This window comes from Pecten maximus, chromosome 19 (genome assembly GCF_902652985.1).
Source record: "Pecten maximus chromosome 19, xPecMax1.1, whole genome shotgun sequence".
Taxonomy (NCBI): domain Eukaryota; kingdom Metazoa; phylum Mollusca; class Bivalvia; order Pectinida; family Pectinidae; genus Pecten; species Pecten maximus.
The window spans coordinates 1,909,997-1,927,895 of NC_047033.1; the positions used below are offsets into that span (position 1 = coordinate 1,909,997).

The window sequence follows — 17,899 nt, forward strand, 5'->3', positions numbered from 1 at the left end:
TTTAATCCTATCTCATTACTGTACAAGTACAGTATAATGTAATGTCCCCGGTAGTCAGGTACCCGTAAGTATCCCTATTCTATAAACAGTTAAATCATAGCTACAGCATACTTTAATCATTCTAGTTGCCAGGTACCCGTATGTGTCCCTGCTTTCTATAAATAGTTTAATCACTTCTCAATACTGATACAATGATAAGGTAACCGTTCAGGCCTCTGAGGCCTTTTGATACACAAATGTTGGCGACATCCGAACACAGGCCAGATAATCAATACTGTCCACTTAGTATACACGTACATCTGATACTGTCCACTGATCAGTATACAAGTACATCTGTTGTCCACTGATCAGTATACACGTACATCTGTTGTCCACTGATCAGTATACACGTACATCTGATACTGTCCACTGATCAGTATACTCGTACATCTGATACTGTCCACTGATCAGTATACACGTACATCTGATACTGTCCACTGATCAGTATACTCGTACATCTGATACTGTCCACTGATCAGTATACTCGTACATCTGATACTGTCCACTGATCAGTATACACGTACATCTGTTGTCCACTGATCAGTATACACGTACATCTGTTGTCCACTGATCAGTATACACGTACATCTGTTGTCCACTGATCAGTATACACGTACATCTGTTGTCCACTGATCAGTATACACGTACATCTGTTGTCCACTGATCAGTATACACGTACATCTGTTGTCCACTGATCAGTATACACGTACATCTGATACTGTCCACTGATCAGTATACTCGTACATCTGTTGTCCACTGATCAGTATACACGTACATCTGTTGTCCACTGATCAGTATACACGTACATCTGATACTGTCCACTGATCAGTATACACGTACATCTGATACTGTCCACTGATCAGTATACTCGTACATCTGTTGTCCACTGATCAGTATACACGTACATCTGTTGTCCACTGATCAGTATACACGTACATCTGTTGTCCACTGATCAGTATACACGTACATCTGATACTGTCCACTGATCAGTATACACGTACATCTGATACTGTCCACTGATCAGTATACTCGTACATCTGATACTGTCCACTGATAAGTATACACGTACATCTGTTGTCCACTGATCAGTATACACGTACATCTGTTGTCCACTGATCAGTATACTCGTACATCTGTTGTCCACTGATCAGTATACACGTACATCTGTTGTCCACTGATCAGTAGACACGTACATCTGGATCTGTCCACTGATCAGTATACACGTACATCTGTTGTCCACTGATCAGTATAACATCGTACAATCTGTTGTCCAGCTGATCATTATACACGTCATCTGTTGTCCACCTGATCAGTAAACACGTACAATCTGTTGTCAACTGATGCAGTATACATCGTACAAACAATATGATACTGTGTCCAGCCGTGATCAGTATATACATCGTACATCTGTTGTCCAATGATCAGTATACACGTACATCTGATACTGTCCACGGATCAGTAATACTCGTACCATCGGAATACTGTCCCTGATCAGTATTACACGTACTATCTGTTTGTCCACTGATCAGTATACACGTACATCTGTTGTCCACTGATCATGATACATCGTACATCTGTTGTCCACTGATCAGTATAACAACGTACATCGTTGGCCACTGATCAGTATACACGTACATCTGATCTGTCCACTGATCAGTATACACGTACATCTGTTGTCCACTGATCAGTATAACACGTACATCTGATTGTCCACTGATCAGTATACACGTACATCTGTTGTCCACTGATCAGTATACACGTACATCTGTTGTCCACTGATCAGTATACACGTACATCTGTTGTCCACTGATCAGTATACACGTACATCTGTTGTCCACTGATCAGTATACACGTACATCTGTTGTCCACTGATCAGTATACACGTACATCTGTTGTCCACTGATCAGTATACACGTACATCTGTTGTCCACTGATCAGTATACACGTACATCTGTTGTCCACTGATCAGTATACACGTACATCTGATACTGTCCACTGATCAGTATACACGTACATCTGTTGTCCACTGATCAGTATACACGTACATCTGTTGTCCACTGATCAGTATACACGTACATCTGTTGTCCACTGATCAGTATACACGTACATCTGTTGTCCACTGATCAGTATACTCGTACATCTGATACTGTCCACTGATCAGTATACACGTACATCTGTTGTCCACTGATCAGTATACACGTACATCTGTTGTCCACTGATCAGTATACACGTACATCTGTTGTCCACTGATCAGTATACACGTACATCTGTTGTCCACTGATCAGTATACACGTACATCTGATACTGTCCACTGATCAGTATACACGTACATCTGATACTGTCCACTGATCAGTATACACGTACATCTGATACTGTCCACTGATCAGTATACTCGTACATCTGATACTGTCCACTGATCAGTATACACGTACATCTGTTGTCCACTGATCAGTATACTCGTACATCTGATACTGTCCACTGATCAGTATACACGTACATCTGTTGTTCACTGATCAGTATACACGTACATCTGTTGTCCACTGATCAGTATACACGTACATCTGTTGTCCACTGATCAGTATACACGTACATCTGATACTGTCCACTGATCAGTATACACGTACATCTGATACTGTCCACTGATCTGTATACACGTACATCTGTTGTCCACTGATCAGTGTACACGTACATCTGTTGTCCACTGATCAGTATACACGTACATCTGTTGTCCACTGATCAGTATACTCGTACATCTGTTGTCCACTGATCAGTATACTCGTACATCTGATACTGTCCACTGATCAGTATACTCGTACATCTGATACTGTCCACTGATCAGTATACACGTACATCTGTTGTCCACTGATCAGTATACACGTACATCTGTTGTCCACTGATCAGTATACACGTACATCTGTTGTCCACTGATCAGTATACTCGTACATCTGTTGTCCACTGATCAGTATACACGTACATCTGTTGTCCACTGATCAGTATACACGTACATCTGATACTGTCCACTGATCAGTATACACGTACATCTGTTGTCCACTGATCAGTATACACGTACATCTGTTGTCCACTGATCAGTATACACGTACATCTGATACTGTCCACTGATCAGTATACACGTACATCTGATACTGTCCACTGATCAGTATACACGTACATCTGATACTGTCCACTGATCAGTATACACGTACATCTGTTGTCCACTGATCAGTATACACGTACATCTGATACTGTCCACTGATCAGTATACACGTACATCTGTTGTCAACTGATCAGTATACACGTACATCTGTTGTCCACTGATCAGTATACACGTACATCTGTTACTGTCCACTGATCAGTATACACGTACATCTGATACTGTCCACTGATCAGTATACACGTACATCTGTTGTCCACTGATCAGTATACACGTACATCTGTTGTCCACTGATCAGTATACACGTACATCTGTTGTCCACTGATCAGTATACACGTACATCTGATACTGTCCACTGATCAGTATACACGTACATCTGTTGTCCACTGATCAGTATACACGTACATCTGTTGTCCACTGATCAGTATACACGTACATCTGTTGTCCACTGATCAGTATACACGTACATCTGTTGTCCACTGATCAGTATACACGTACATCTGTTGTCCACTGATCAGTATACACGTACATCTGTTGTCCACTGATCAGTGTACACGTACATCTGTTGTCCACTGATCAGTATACACGTACATCTGATATGTCCACTGATCAGTATACACGTACATCTGTTGTCCACTGATCAGTATACACGTACATCTGTTGTCCACTGATCAGTATACACGTACATCTGTTGTCCACTGATCAGTATACACGTACATCTGTTGTCCACTGATCAGTATACACGTACATCTGTTGTCCACTGATCAGTATACACGTACATCTGTTGTCCACTGATCAGTATACACGTACATCTGTTGTCCACTGATCAGTATACACGTACATATGTTGTCCACTGATCAGTATACACGTACATCTGTTGTCCACTGATCAGTATACTCGTACATCTGTTGTCCACTGATCAGTATACACGTACATCTGATACTGTCCACTGATCAGTATACTCGTACATCTGATACTGTCCACTGATCAGTATACACGTACATCTGTTGTCCACTGATCAGTATACACGTACATCTGTTGTCCACTGATCAGTATACTCGTACATCTGATACTGTCCACTGATCAGTATACACGTACATCTGTTGTCCACTGATCAGTATACACGTACATCTGTTGTCCACTGATCAGTATACACGCACATCTGATACTGTCCACTGATCAGTATACACGTACATCTGATACTGTCCACTGATCAGTATACACGTACATCTGTTGTCCACTGATCAGTATACACGTACATCTGTTGTCCACTGATCAGTATACACGTACATCTGTTGTCCACTGATCAGTATACTCGTACATCTGTTGTCCACTGATCAGTATACACGTACATCTGTTGTCCACTGATCAGTATACACGTACATCTGATACTGTCCACTGATCAGTATACACGTACATCTGTTGTCCACTGATCAGTATACACGTACATCTGATACTGTCCACTGATCAGTATACACGTACATCTGTTGTCCACTGATCAGTATACACGTACATCTGTTGTCCACTGATCAGTATACACGTACATCTGTGTCCACTGATCAGTATACACGTACATCTGTTGTCCACTGATCAGTATACACGTACATCTGTTGTCCACTGATCAGTATACACGTACATCTGATACTGTCCACTGATCAGTATACACGTACATCTGATACTGTCCACTGATCAGTATACACGTACATCTGATACTGTCCACTGATCAGTTACACGTACATCTGTTGTCCACTGATCAGTATACACGTACATCTGTTGTCCACTGATCAGTATACACGTACATCTGTTGTCCACTGATCAGTATACACGTACATCTGTTGTCCACTGATCAGTATACACGTACATCTGTGTCCACTGATCAGTATACACGTACATCTGTTGTCCACTGATCAGTATACACGTACATCTGATACTGTCCACTGATCAGTATACACGTACATCTGATACTGTCCACTGATCAGTATACACGTACATCTGATACTGTCCACTGATCAGTATACACGTACATCTGTTGTCCACTGATCAGTATACACGTACATCTGATACTGTCCACTGATCAGTATACACGTACATCTGTTGTCCACTGATCAGTATACACGTACATCTGTTGTCCACTGATCAGTATACACGTACATCTGTTGTCCACTGATCAGTATACACGTACATCTGTTGTCCACTGATCAGTATACACGTACATCTGATACTGTCCACTGATCAGTATACACGTACATCTGTTGTCCACTGATCAGTATACACGTACATCTGATACTGTCCACTGATCAGTATACACGTACATCTGATACTGTCCACTGATCAGTATACACGTACATCTGTTGTCCACTGATCAGTATACACGTACATCTGTTGTCCACTGATCAGTATACACGTACATCTGTTGTCCACTGATCAGTATACACGTACATCTGTTGTCCACTGATCAGTATACACGTACATCTGTTGTCCACTGATCAGTATACACGTACATCTGTTGTCCACTGATCAGTATACACGTACATCTGTTGTCCACTGATCAGTATACACGTACATCTGTTGTCCACTGATCAGTATACACGTTCATCTGATACTGTCCACTGATCAGTATACACGTACATATGTTGTCCACTGATCAGTATACACGTACATCTGTTGTCCACTGATCAGTATACACGTACATCTGATACTGTCCACTGATCAGTATACACGTACATCTGTTGTCCACTGATCAGTATACACGTACATATGTTGTCCACTGATCAGTATACACGTACATCTGTTGTCCACTGATCAGTATACACGTACATCTGTTGTCCACTGATCAGTATACACGTACATCTGATACTGTCCACTGATCAGTATACACGTACATCTGTTGTCCACTGATCAGTATACACGTACATCTGTGTCCACTGATCAGTATACACGTACATCTGTTGTCCACTGATCAGTATACACGTACATCTGTTGTCCACTGATCAGTATACACGTACATCTGTTGTCCACTGATCAGTATACACGTACATCTGTTGTCCACTGATCAGTATACACGTACATCTGATACTGTCCACTGATCAGTATACACGTACATCTGTTGTCACTGATCAGTATACACGTACATCTGTTGTCCATGATCAGTATACACGTACATCTGTTGTCCACTGATCAGTATACACGTACATCTGTTGTCCACTGATCAGTATACTCGTACATCTGATACTGTCCACTGATCAGTATACACGTACATCTGTTGTCCACTGATCAGTATACACGTACATCTGTTGTCCACTGATCAGTATACACGTACATCTGTTGTCCACTGATCAGTATACACGTACATCTGATACTGTCCACTGATCAGTATACACGTACATCTGTTGTCCACTGATCAGTATACACGTACATCTGTTGTCCACTGATCAGTATACACGTACATCTGTTGTCCACTGATCAGTATACTCGTACATCTGTTGTCCACTGATCAGTATACACGTACATCTGTTGTCCACTGATCAGTATACACGTACATCTGATACTGTCCACTGATCAGTATACACGTACATCTGTTGTCCACTGATCAGTATACACGTACATCTGTTGTCCACTGATCAGTATACACGTACATCTGTTGTCCACTGATCAGTATACACGTACATCTGTTGTCCACTGATCAGTATACACGTACATCTGTTGTCCACTGATCAGTATACACGTACATCTGATACTGTCCACTGATCAGTATACACGTACATCTGTTGTCCACTGATCAGTATACACGTACATCTGTTGCCTATGATACAGATACATGTATATTTTATTCTACTGAAATGAGGAAGGTGTTATACACACCACGTGACATTTTGTGTATAAGGATATAATTCGCTTCAGTATTATGAATATATGTATGCACGTGTACAAATATATCGTCATACGGAATTCATTGTGTGTGATACAAAAGGGCAGTGAAATTATCACACAAATATGGCATATAGGGAGATATAATCAATTATTAAAAATGTTCTTATTATAAACCCATTACTTCGGTCCTCCAATCCAAAATTATCAATGCCTCCCTATGTGTTATAGCTGTGCGATGTTATTCACAGCCACCATTTGCAACAGGTGTCCATTTGGCATGAGTCCGCTAATACAGACATAATCGGCCAAACAAGTGTCCATTTGACATGTTATGGGCAATTGTGAGCGTATTGGCACAGTTGTTTTGCGCAATACATGTGATCCACTTGAGCTAAGTATGTTCTCCTTAAACATACATGTTGTAGATTTTTTTCGAGAAACCACAGCCTAGCTAATTACAAAAGTGATATAGTCTGATAGAAAGATGTGACCACATTGTTAGAAGTCCGTTAGGAAGTGTGTCCGTATGGTAGTTGTCCGATAGGAAGTGTGTCCGTATGTCTAGTTGTCCGATAGGAAGTGTGTTCGTATGTCTAGTTGTCCGATAGGAAGTGCGGCCGTATGGTTAGTTGTCCGATAGGAAGTGTGTCCGTATGGTTAGTTGTCCGATAGGAAGTGTGTCCGTATGTCTAGTTGTCCGATAGGAAGTGTGTCCGTATGGTTAGTTGTCCGATAGGAAGTGTGTCCGTATGGTTAGTTGTCTGATAGGAAGTGTGTCCGTATGGTTAGTTGTCCGATAGGAAGTGTGTCCGTATGGCTAGTTGTCCGATAGGAAGTGTGTCCGTATGGCTAGTTGTCCGATAGGAAGTGTGTCCGTATGGTTAGTTGTCTGATAGGAAGTGTGTCCGTATGGTTAGTTGTCCGATAGGAAGTGTGTCCGTATGGTTAGTTGTCCGATAGGAAGTGTGTCCGTATGGTTAGTTGTCCGATAGGAAGTGTGTCCGTATGGTTAGTTGTCCGATAGGAAGTGTGTCCGTATGGTTAGTTGTCCGATAGGAAGTGTGTCCGTATGGTTAGTTGTCAGACAGGAAGTGTGTCCGTATGGCTAGTTGTCCGTAGGAAGTGTGTCCGTATGGTTAGTTGTCCGATAGGAAGTGTGTCCGTATGGTTAGTTGTCCGTAGGAAGTGTGTCCGTATGGTTAGTTGTCTGATAGGAAGTGTGTCCGTATGGCTAGTTGTCCGATAGGAAGTGTGTCCGTATGGTTAGTTGTCCGATAGGAAGTGTGTCCGTATGGTTAGTTGTCCGATAGGAAGTGTGTCCGTATGGCTAGTTGTCCGATAGGAAGTGTGTCCGTATGGTTAGTTGTCTGATAGGAAGTGTGTCCGTATGGTTAGTTGTCTGATAGGAAGTGTGTCCGTATGGCTGGTTGTCTGATAGGAAGTGTGTCCGTATGGTTAGTTGTCCGATAGGAAGTGTGTCCGTATGGTTAGTTGTCTGATAGGAAGTGTGTCCGTATGGCTAGTTGTCAGATAGGAAGTGTGTCCGTATGGTTAGTTGTCTGATAGGAAGTGTGTCCGTATGGTTAGTTGTCCGATAGGAAGTGTGTCCGTATGGTTAGTTGTCCGATAGGAAGTGTGTCCGTATGGTTAGTTGTCCGATAGGAAGTGTGTCCGTATGGTTAGTTGTCCGATAGGAAGTGTGTCCGTATGGCTAGTTGTCTGATAGGAAGTGTGTCCGTATGGTTAGTTGTCTGATAGGAAGTGTGTCCGTATGGTTAGTTGTCTGATAGGAAGTGTGTCCGTATGGTTAGTTGTCTGATAGGAAGTGTGTCCGTATGGCTAGTTGTCCGATAGGAAGTGTGTCCGTATGGTTAGTTGTCTGATAGGAAGTGTGTCCGTATGGTTAGTTGTCTGATAGGAAGTGTGTCCGTATGGTTAGTTGTCCGATAGGAAGTGTGTCCGTATGGTTAGTTGTCCGATAGGAAGTGTGTCCGTATGGTTAGTTGTCTGATAGGAAGTGTGTCCGTATGGTTAGTTGTCCGATAGGAAGTGTGTCCGTATGGTTAGTTGTCCGATAGGAAGTGTGTCCGTATGGTTAGTTGTCCGATAGGAAGTGTGTCCGTATGGTTAGTTGTCCGATAGGAAGTGTGTCCGTATGGTTAGTTGTCCGATAGGAAGTGTGTCCGTATGGTTAGTTGTCCGATAGGAAGTGTGTCCGTATGGTTAGTTGTCCGATAGGAAGTGTGTCCGTATGGTTAGTTGTCCGATAGGAAGTGTGTCCGTATGGTTAGTTGTCCGATAGGAAGTGTGTCCGTATGGTTAGTTGTCCGATAGGAAGTGTGTCCGTATGGTTAGTTGTCTGATAGGAAGTGTGTCCGTATGATTAGTTGTCCGATAGGAAGTGTGTCCGTATGGTTAGTTGTCAGATAGGAAGTGTGTCCGTATGGCTAGTTGTCCCGTAGGAAGTGTGTCCGTATGGTCTAGTTGTCCGATAGGAAGTGTGTCCGTATGGCTAGTTGTCCGATAGGAAGTGTGTCCGTATGGTTAGTTGTCCGATAGGAAGTGTGTCCGTATGGTTAGTTGTCTGATAGGAAGTGTGTCCGTATGGCTAGTTGTCCGATAGGAAGTGTGTCCGTATGGTTAGTTGTCCGATAGGAAGTGTGTCCGTATGGTTAGTTGTCTGATAGGAAGTGTGTCCGTATGTCTAGTTGTCCGATAGGAAGTGTGTCCGTATGGTTAGTTGTCCGATAGGAAGTGTGTCCGTATGTCTAGTTGTCCGATAGGAAGTGTGTCCGTATGGCTAGTTGTCCGATAGGAAGTGTGTCCGTATGGTTAGTTGTCTGATAGGAAGTGTGTCCGTATGGCTAGTTGTCCGATAGGAAGTGTGTCCGTATGGTTAGTTGTCTGATAGGAAGTGTGTCCGTATGGTTAGTTGTCTGATAGGAAGTGTGTCCGTATGGTTAGTTGTCCGATAGGAAGTGTGTCCGTATGGTTAGTTGTCCGATAGGAAGTGTGTCTGTATGACCAGCAATCTAGCAGACAAGTGTTTTAGGACAGATAGCATACTATTCGAAATGGAATGGGTTAAAAACCCGGTAGAGGTTAGTTTGACTGGTTCAAAAGTATGATAGAAACAATATATTGGCCAGATAAAGTAGGAAAGTAAAGACCAAGACATGTTCAAGTTAAAGCCATCAAAGTCCAGGAGAAAAATATCCTCGGACGAACCCGCTGTTTGTTTTGTACCGGAAAGGATGATATATCAGGGAGGGTGACAGCGGCTAATATTTATATTTTAGGCAGTCTTATTAAAATCCAAATGGTCATTCTCACTAAGTTAGTTCATGTAACGTAGTGGGAATGACCATCTAGATTTTAATTAAATTGTATTTTAGGACAAAGAATCGCTCAGTGATCGTCTCAAGAATAATGATTTAGGAAATGTCAAAGTGTAAATATGAACAAAGAAACCTTTCATAAAACAGGCCCGAAGTGTTGTATATTTCTACCACATTTTAGTAAGGAAAACCTAAATTCGTCGGTTGAATTTGTATTTAGCTGTTAAGTAACGTGAATGCTGTACACGTCTTGTCTAATGGTACTAGAGTTTACTACGGTGTTTCATTAGAAGTGAATGTTGATATTCTTAATTGTTTCTGAAGTGAGCGTTTCCTGGTTTTCGATTATAACAGTGATGCAGTTGCAGGGGAGAATTTGTCTCTTGACCCGGAGTGAAGGGGCTTTATATACATGTATGTATGTGTGTGTACGTGTACATCCTGGTTTCTTCTCTGTGTGTGTATAAGATTAAGGTTTTATTGATTGGTGTATGGACACCTGTCACTGCTAACACGATATCGTAATCTAGAAAATCTCGACATCTTTAATATCGCTAATATTAACGTGGTGAGAGTCGAGAGAGGGCGCGGGCTCGGTCGACCTCCCAGCTAATAAATATTCTTCATACAAAACATGTATATAACGTGATTTACAAAATCCTGACAAAACATACCCACACAAACATACCCCCACAAACGTACCCACACAAACGTACCCACACAAACATACCCACACAAACGTACCCACCAAAACATACCCCACAAACGTACCCACACAAACATACCCACACAAACGTACCCACACAAACATACCCACACAAACATACCCACACAAACGTACCCACACAAACATACCCACACAAACATAACCACACAAACGTACCCACACAAACATACCCACACAGACATACCCACACAAACATACCCACACAAACGTACCCCCACAAAACGTACCCACACAAACATACCCAAACAACAACCACACAAAACAACCGACACAAACAAACACAACAAACGTACCCACCAACAAACAGACACGACAAACTACAAACACAAACAACCAAAAACAGACCCACACAAACAGACCACAACACAAAACAGAACAACACAAAACAGTACCACACAAACACACACAAACGAAAAACACAAAAACACAAACACCAAAAAACACCAACAAACAAAACAAAACCCCACAAAGAAAAACACAAAAAAGACACCACACAAAAAACCCACACAAACAGTACCCACACAAAAGACCAAAAATAAACAGAAAAACACACAACAGAACCACACAAAAATAACCACACAAAATAACCCACAAACAACCAAAAAACACAAAAAACAACCCACCACAAACATACCCAAACACAAAAGACCAACAAAAACAACGAACCACAACAAAACAACAAAACACAAAGAACCAACAAACATACCACCAACATACCCACACAAACATACCCACACAAACATACCACACAAACATACCCACACAAACATACACACAAACACCCACACACAAACATACCACACAAACATACCCAAACAACAAACAGAACAACACACAAAACAGACCACACAAACAACCACAAAACAAAAGTAACAAAACAAATACACCAGAAAACCAGAACCCACACACAACACACACAAAAGGACCAAAAACTAGACAAAACAAAAAAAAGCAAAAAAACCCACAAAGACAAACCACACAAAAGACCACAAAAAAGACCCAAAAAACAACCCAGCAAAACATACAACAAAAGACGACACAAAAAAAAAGGAAACACAAAAAGCAACAACACAAAAACACAAAACCACACAAACAAAACGAAAAAAAACAAACGCACACAAACAAACCAAAAAAGACCACACAAAAACAGACTCACACAAAAAAACCCACAAACAAACAGAAAAACAAAACACAAAAAAAAAATAACACACAAAACAAACAACACAAACAAACAACAAAATACACACAACAACCCACAACAAAATACAAAACATACACACAAACAGTACCACAACAAAACATACCACAACAAAAGTACCCACACAAACATACCACCACAAACAACCCACAAAATACACACAAAATACCACAAAAACAACCAAACAAACATACCCACACAAAAGACCCACAAAAAAATCCCACACAAAATACACACAACATACAAATACAAAAAAGTACCAAAAACACAAACATACCACAAAAACAATACCCACACAAACAAAACAAACATACCAACACAAAACATAACCACACCAACAAACCCACACAAACTACCCACACAAAAACTACACAACAACAACAACAAACAGTACCCACACACAAACCCACACACACAAACATACCCCCACAAACATACCCCCACAAACATACCCACACAAACATACCCACACAAACATACCCACACAAACATACCTACACAAACATACCCCCACAAACATACCCACACAAACATACCCACAAACATACCCACACAAACATACCACACAAACGTACCCACACAAACATACCCCCACACAACTACCCACACAAACTACACACCATCCACAAAACATCCCCACAAAATACCCACCCAACAACAAACAAACAAACCACCCACAAAAAACAAAAAACCAAAAAGGACAAAAAAAAAAAAGAAACAAAAAAAAAAGACAAAAAACAAACAAGAAACAAACAAAACAAAAAACAAAAACAACCAAAAAAAACAAACCAAAAAAACAAAAAACAAACCAAAAAACGAAAAAAAAAAAAGAAACAAAAAAAAAAAACAAAACCCCCAAAAAAAAAAACAAAAAACAAAAACAAAAAAATCAACACAAACATACACAAAACTACCCACAAAAAACCCACAAACATGAAACACCACAAAAAACTCCACACAAATACCCACAAACATACCACACAAAAACAACACACAAACAACCCAACAACAAACATAACACAACAAAACAGACCCACCAAAAAAACCCACAACACATACCCACAAAAAAACCCACAACATACCACACAAACACCACCCAAAACAACCCAACAAAACCCCAAAACTACACAACAACCCAAAAAACCCACACAAACATAATCACACAAACATACCCACACAAACATAATCACACAAACATACCCACACAAACATACCCACACAAACGTACCCACACAAACATACCCACAACATAACATGTAAGCACACACAAACATACCCACACAAACATAATCACACAAACAGACCCACACAAAACATACCACCACACAACACTACCGCACACCAAAACAGCCCCACACAAACATACCCCCACAATAATGAATCACACAAACGTACCCACACAAACATACCCACACAAACATAATCACACAAACGTACCCACACAAACATACCCACACAAACATACCCACACAAACATACCCACACAAACATAATCACACAAACGTACCCACACAAACATACCTACACAAACGTACCCACACAAACATACCCACACAAACGTACCCACACAAACATACCCACACAAACATACCCACACAAACATACCCACACAAACATACCCAAACAAACATACCCACACAAACATACCCACACAAACATACCCACACAAACATACCCCCACAAACGTACCCCCACAAACGTACCCACACAAACGTACCCACCCTAACATACCCACCCTAACATACCCACACAAACGTACCCACACAAACGTACCCACACAAACATACCCACCCTAACATACCCACACAAACGTACCCACACAAACATACCCCCACAAACATACCCACACAAACGTACCCACCCTAACATACCCACACACACATACCCACCCTAACATACCCACCCTAACATATCCACACAGTTTTACACAAACACATCAAACACCTGTTGATAAACGGAGACTCCACTGTGTGCTCGAGACGCTTGAGATAATAAGTCTAGAATAAAATACATCCAACACTTTTAATATTGATGATTAAGCAATTAAAATAAATTTACAAACCTATGCACCGACAAGAAAAAACATTAGAGAATAGCATGTTATGAAAGCTAGACGTACTATATTCTTAAAGCAGCAGAGGAAAATACAACAATCAGACCGAGGTTGTGACCTCCGAACTTTTAATGGACGCTCCACATTATTGATGATGTTACAACGAACATATCAGGATCCTGTGAACACATTGTAATGTTATATTAGCAACAGCAATCTGTAACAACTAATATATATAATTTGTAATGCTGTTCACTTTATATGGTCATCAACCCTATGGGCCTTTTGATATCGTCTAAAAAACAAAGTAGATCAATGATAACATGAAGATATAGCATGCTTTCGTGTGTGTTAAGATAGGAACAGAGTCGTTATCATCAATAATAAACAGGTCGATAAAAAGGTATAGAGACCGGACGGACCTAATTATATTATAGTTGTACTGAGTGGACTACATGGACCGTCTCTCACGGACGGACCTGGTTATATGGGCCTTCTCTCACGGACGGACCTGGTTACGTTATAGTTGTACTGAGTGGACTATATGGACCGACTCTCACGGACGGACCTGGTTACGTTATGGTTGTACTGAGTGGACTATATGGACCGTCTCTCACGGACGGACCTGATTATATGGGCCTTCTCTCACGGACGAACCTGGTTACGTTATAGTTGTACTGAGTGGACTATATGGACCGACTCTCACGGACGGACCTGGTTACGTTATAGTTGTACTGAGTAGACTATATGGACCGACTCTCACGGACGGACCTGATTACGTTATATTTGTACTGAGTAGACTATATGGACCGACTCTCACGGACGGACCTGATTATATGGACCTTCTCTCACGGACGGACCTGGTTACGTTATAGTTGTACTGAGTGGACTATATGGACCGACTCTCACGGACAGACCTGATTACGTTATGGTTGTACTGAGTGGACTATATGGACCTTCTCTCACGGACGGACCTGGTTAATTGACCGACTCTCACGGACCGACCTGATTACGTTATAGTTGTACTGAGTGGACTATATGGACCGTCTCTCACGGACGGACCTGGTTAATGGACCGACTCTCACGGACGGACCTGATTACGTTATAGTTGTACTGAGTGGACTACATGGACCGTCTCTCACGGACGGACCTGGTTAATGGACCGACTCTCACGGACGGACCTGATTAAGTTATAGTTGTACTGAGTGGACTACATGGACCGTCTCTCACGGACGGACCTGATTACGTTATAGTTGTACTGAGTGGACTATATGGACCGTCTCTCACGGACGGACCTGATTACGTTATAGTTGTACTGAGTGGACTATATGGACCTCTCTCACGGACGGACCTGATTACGTTATAGTTGTACTGAGTGGACTATATGGACCGTCTCTCACGGACGGACCTGGTTACGTTATAGTTGTACTGAGTGGACTATATGGACCGTCTCTCACGGACGGACCTGATTACGTTATAGTTGTACTGAGTGGACTACATGGACCGACTCTCACGGACGGACCTGATTATATGGACCTTCTCTCACGGACGGACCTGGTTACGTTATAGTTATACTGAGTGGACTATATGGACCGACTCTCACGGACAGACCTGATTACGTTATGGTTGTACTGAGTGGACTATATGGACCTTCTCTCACGGACGGACCTGGTTAATGGACCGACTCTCACGGACCGACCTGATTACGTTATAGTTGTACTGAGTGGACTATATGGACCGTCTCTCACGGACGGACCTGGTTAATGGACCGACTCTCACGGACGGACCTGATTACGTTATAGTTGTACTGAGTGGACTACATGGACCGTCTCTCACGGACGGACCTGGTTAATGGACCGACTCTCACGGACGGACCTGATTAAGTTATAGTTGTACTGAGTGAACTACATGGACCGTCTCTCACGGACGGACCTGATTACGTTATAGTTGTACTGAGTGGACTATATGGACCGTCTCTCACGGACGGACCTGATTACGTTATAGTTGTACTGAGTGGACTACATGGACCGACTCTCACGGACGGACCTGATTACTTATAGTTGTACTGAGTAGACTATATGGACCGTCTCTCACGGACGGACCTGATTACGTTATAGTTGTACTGAGTGGACTATATGGACCTTCTCTCACGGACGGACCTGGTTAATGGACCGACTCTCACGGACGGACCTGATTACGTTATAGTTGTACTGAGTGGACTATATGGACCGTCTCTCACGGACGGACCTGGTTAATGGACCGACTCTCACGGACGGACCTGATTACGTTATAGTTGTACTGAGTGGACTATATGGACCGTCTCTCACGGACGGACCTGGTTAATGGACCGACTCTCACGGACGGACCTGATTACGTTATAGTTGTACTGAGTGGACTACATGGACCGTCTCTCACGGACGGACCTGATTACGTTATAGTTGTACTGAGTGGACTATATGGACCTCTCTCACGGACGGACCTGATTACGTTATAGTTGTACTGAGTGGACTATATGGACCGTCTCTCACGGACGGACCTGGTTACGTCATAGTTGTACTGAGTGGACTATATGGACCGTCTCTCACGGACGGGCCTGATTACGTTATAGTTGTACTGAGTGGACTACATGGACCGTATCTCACGGACGGACCTGGTTATATGGACCGACTCTTACGGACGGACCTGGTTACGTTATAGTTGTACTGAGTGGACTATATGGACTGTCTCTCACGGACGGACCTGATTGCATTATAGTTGTACTGAGTGGACTATATGGACCTCTCTCACGGACGGACCTGATTGCATTATAGTTGTACTGAGAGGACAATATACATACTAATGTATACATGGACCGTCTCTCGTGTGTACAAACCGTTAACATGCGGTAAGTGACACCCTCGATGTTCGTTATATGTAGACGCTTAAAGGAGTTGGATTGATATTCATTTAAATGTAATACCCCTCGGTGTTCGTTATATGTAGACGTTTTAGGGGGCGAGATCAACATTTTCTTGGTGTTATCTATCTAGCCACCAGGAAAAAAATCTAAAAATGTCTAAACATACATGTACACCAGGAAAGGTTCAAACACCGATAAAGCGCAACAGAGTATCCGGTCCCTGGGATAGTGACTCTGTGTGTGAAGTGAGCCGGATGTTACGTGTGAGATTTAATTAGCACGTGCTCAATTCATTATGGAAACAGAGTATAACGGAGAGAGAATTTCCAGTTAGTTTACGGATTACAAATTGATGTGATAGAATTTAATATTCATACGATGAGGTAAGTACCTCTTATAGATGTACAATGTACGTGTATACTATATAGCTAGGCGTTGTCCTTCGTCATCACATATGGTGACTCACATGTAAAAAACGCCAGAGCACTAGGAACAGGACAAGGAGAAGTCCTAATTTCATTATTATACAGTTTTTCTCTATGATACATTTAGCTTTTCTCTTGTACCCTTGCTATGATTTGCTACTGTTTACATAGCTTTATAAAAACGAGAATTACATGTTGT

The 17,899-nt window shown here is 41.9% G+C and overlaps 1 protein-coding gene across 6 annotated transcripts in view; it reads left to right on the forward strand.

Moving 5' to 3' along the window:
- Positions 1-17,899, forward strand: part of LOC117317630 (methyltransferase-like protein 24) — a 38,972-nt gene that overhangs the window by 5,576 nt on the left and 15,497 nt on the right. For 4 of the 6 annotated variants that reach the window (XM_033872480.1, XM_033872481.1, XM_033872482.1 and 1 more), the window contains exon 1: positions 17,533-17,658. The exons of the other annotated variants lie outside the window; for them this stretch is intronic. In XM_033872480.1, the coding sequence (XP_033728371.1) occupies positions 17,654-17,658 (5 nt within the window). In that variant the 5' untranslated portion in view covers positions 17,533-17,653. Of the gene's footprint in view, positions 1-17,532; positions 17,659-17,899 lie in introns of those variants that run through there. 6 annotated transcript variants of the gene reach the window in all.